The sequence below is a fragment of the Triticum aestivum genome, chromosome 2B (genome assembly GCF_018294505.1).
Source record: "Triticum aestivum cultivar Chinese Spring chromosome 2B, IWGSC CS RefSeq v2.1, whole genome shotgun sequence".
Lineage (NCBI taxonomy): Eukaryota > Viridiplantae > Streptophyta > Magnoliopsida > Poales > Poaceae > Triticum > Triticum aestivum.
The window spans coordinates 576,020,353-576,023,919 of record NC_057798.1 but is presented as its reverse complement, the minus strand read 5'-3'; the positions used below and the strand labels follow the sequence as shown (position 1 = coordinate 576,023,919).

Here is a 3,567-nt window from a genome sequence, read left to right as displayed (position 1 = left end):
ACTAGGAGCATGCATGGAGGTTTTTCAACAGGAACACAGTTTTACAGCGGAAGAGTGTCTCCAGTTCCAAAAAGAAAAAGAAAAGAACACTAGTATTGTACTCCCTCCGTCCGAAAATACTTGTCATCAAAATAAATAAAAGGGGACGTATCTAGATGTATTTTAGTTCTAGATACATCCTTTTTGTACATTTTGATGACAAGTATTTCCGGACGGAGGGAGTATCTTCTCTAGGAACAACGCAATGATGTTTCCTGTGTAGTGTGTACTGAAATCTGAACTGTGCTGTACTAATTTACATATGAGTTTTCTGATTGCAATACATGGCATCATTCAAAGGGCGGAAACGATCAAACGAAACCATCTCATGCAAGCACGTACACACTCGATCCTTTACAAATCTATTTAAACGACCTCACAAACTATACCTACAGTACCAATGGAATTAAATAATTCAATCGCTAGTTTTTCCTTCACAACGTATACACAACGATCACTGGGCACGCGCGCACGACCGGCCGGCATCAGCTCCACGCTTGGGGGAACCTCATGGTTCCAAGGGTAGCCGTGTCCTCGAACCCCGAGTCGAAGAAGAATCCGCACTCATCTCCCGCTCCTCCTGTGGCCATCATCGGCGAGCTGCCCGCCATCTCTTCCTGCGGGTACTGGTCAAGAAGCAGCGAGTTGTATTGCTGCCACATCGCCGCGTTCATCAACGGGTTGGGGCCACAGATCAACTCCTCCTGCCGTGGCGCCACGAAGCCGGCGGCGCCCGAGCCCATCATCTGGTCGCCGCTCGCGTCCATCACGGGCAGCTCCTGCGCCACCTGCGACGAGCGGGCGAAGGTCGGCGAGGAGGAGCGGGCGTTGTCTTGCTCGCCGTCCAGTTTCTGCTTCTGGAACACCCTGCAGAGCACCCAGTCCTCCTGCAGAATTGCATCCAGGTTAGAAACGCCGGCCGATGCAATTGCGAAGAGGAGGTAAACCTGAAGAGTACGACAAGTGATACGTACCCTTGGTGGCAGGTGCGGCGAGTCGAGGCGGAACTCGTGCATGACCCAGCTGGTTTTGCTGCCGTTGGGGGCGCGGCCCTGGTAGAAGACCAGCGTCTTCCTCATGCCGACGACGGCGCGCGTGGCCGGGCTGCGCACCTCGCGGTCCTTCCCGGTGGCCTTCCAGTAGCCGGTCTTGGTGGCGCGGTTGGTGCGCGACCCCGTGGCGTACTTGCGGTCCCTGAAGCTGAAGAAGTACCACTCGCTGGCCGTGAGCTTCGCCACGTCTGTGAGCGCCCAAAGCACAATCAATTAATTAACAGTGTCAGTGAAAACCCGATATATACCGGGCCTCACAAACCGTAGCTGCAACTTGCAAAATGATGGGAGCATACGTACTAAAAGCGTAAAATTGATTACCGGAAAGCGAAACACTGCTCTTTTCCTATGATGAATGAGGAAACCGAAGAAACGGAAATCCGAAATGTGACTATTACGCATGTGACGTTGCGAGGAAGTGGACAGGACCGGAGGACGTCGTCATCGAGACGTTCACGAGGACAGCACTGCGCGTTCTGATCAGTTAATGCATTATTGGCAAGTGATTATCGTGGATTATTCCATGCTCATTGATTAATGAGCATATATGGGACCTTGGCTAGCGGGTTAAGCTACTAAACGGGACAAAAATACTCACAAGGATGATTGGTCAGTAAATCCTTTTTTGCTTCTTCATTATTATGACCGAGATATAATTGTTGCATATCTTCAACAAAGGCCATGCTAATCTCAGCCATACTCCGGAACGAAGGTCATGCTCATAATCACTTGGATGGCTCGATACTCTTAGGCTAGCAACTATAGTAAGAACTCCTTTCCTTGCACAGCAGCTAGCATGCATCGATCTAATGAACACAGCCGGAAGAACAGCAGGCGGGAACGGGACATGGCAAGAGGAATCGACCGAAACCAGAGAGATGAACCTAGCGAGGAAGGAGGTAGTGGACTCACCAGGAAGCTCCCATGGCTCGCGCGCGTGGAGGTCGACCTCGACGAGCGTGCCCTGCGAGGCGCGCTCGTTGGTCACCTTCTTGTAGAGGTAGTGGCAGACGAGCTCCTGGTCGCTGGGGTAGAACCTGAACCCCGGCGGCAATGTAGACTCTATCTCCCTCAGCCCCATCCCTCCTGCTCTCTCCGTCCGTCTACGCAGCCCACCTGACCAACAACCTATCCTCCCGGCAGCCGGACAAGCAGCCTATTAACTGGCCTGCGGCTAGCTAGCTTGGAACCCAAGTCTTAACCACGGCCGGGGAGCTAGCTAGCCGGAAGAAGCAACCCTGAGCTACACACCATGAGAGTGGCCGGATGGCTTGGATCGACCGGCTCTTTATATAGCGGGGATGGAGCCGATGGAAGAGAGACAACTCGATATATCCATATCGTGTCAGGGAACAGTGGAGGTGGGGGAGGCCGGAAAGCTGTGCCCTAGCCAGCTCTTTCCGCTTAACTACACTTGACAGCAGCAAGCTCCGCAGCGGCCGCCGGCTCGGTCGCTGTCCCGGTATCCCGGCCCTCGCCCCGTGTGGGCCGGCGTGCTGCTTACCTTAGCTTAGCTTAGCTAGCTAGCCTGCTTATGTGGAAGATTCCAACGCGACGGATCGACATGCTGCCATGCATGCTTGTGCCACAAGAACCGCGCCGCTGACGATCCACCCAGGAGCCCCAGCCTCGCAAGCTAGCCCATTTCCACCCCCCGCAAGTCATGACATGGAGTCCTCCCACGTGGCACGCCACCAATACATTAAGCTCGCGCTGTTCATTCTCAACGTCTTTTCTTTTGTACAGTTCAAAAGATTATTAAATCAGAAGGAAGTGTGCACTCAGGTTACGGTGCTGATCCTGGAAATTCAATCTAAAAATATTGCTGGTCCCCACAGGATAAGAGTATAGGGCCTGTTAGGCAACTGCCCAGCTTCCAGCTTCTTTCGAATCCACAAGCGGAGCTGTCCCGAACGACCTGGCTTCAGGAGGCTAGCTCCGGGATCTGAGACGAGTCATGGTACAAAGACTGGGAGTTGGTGTTTCATGGATCCCAGAAATCGAAAAAGTTGGAGTTCAAGTTATTTACGGCCGGCGAGCTGCTACCGAGAAGTGAAAGAAAACGTTTCGTCGAGCAAAGAAAAGACCGCAACGACTCCCGTCCCTCACAAACCCACCTCACACTATAGTAGAAAAAGGGCCTATTGTCCCGGTTCATAAGGGAACCGGGACTAGAGGGTCGTTACTAAAGCCTCACCCCTTTAGTCCCGGTTCTTACACGAACCGGGACTAAAGGCCGTCCACGTGGCCGCTGCCTGGAGGTCCACCTTTAGTCCCGGTTGATAACACCAACCGGTACTAAAGGGAATTTTATGATAATTTTTTGATTTTTTTTTTGAAAAAAATTGAATTTTTTTTATTTTTTTCTTGATTTTCAAATTTCTGAATTATTTTAACCTATAATATCTAATCACCCCTCATCACTGCTCAATTTAACCTCTAACCTCTAATCATCCCTCATCATTCCAAATCATCT

At 51.6% G+C, this 3,567-nt stretch overlaps 1 protein-coding gene across 1 annotated transcript; it reads right to left on the bottom strand.

Moving 5' to 3' along the window:
* Positions 1 to 250: 250 nt before the first annotated feature.
* Positions 251 to 2,442, bottom strand: LOC123041693 (protein CUP-SHAPED COTYLEDON 1). The gene is made up of 3 exons (XM_044464273.1): positions 2,004 to 2,442; positions 1,014 to 1,279; positions 251 to 926 (listed from the first exon to the last, which is right to left on the bottom strand). The coding sequence occupies exons 1-3, from the start codon at positions 2,170 to 2,172 to the stop codon at positions 525 to 527; spliced, it is 837 nt and encodes a 278-aa protein (XP_044320208.1). The 5' UTR covers positions 2,173 to 2,442; the 3' UTR covers positions 251 to 524.
* Between the last annotated feature and the right edge of the window lie 1,125 nt (positions 2,443 to 3,567).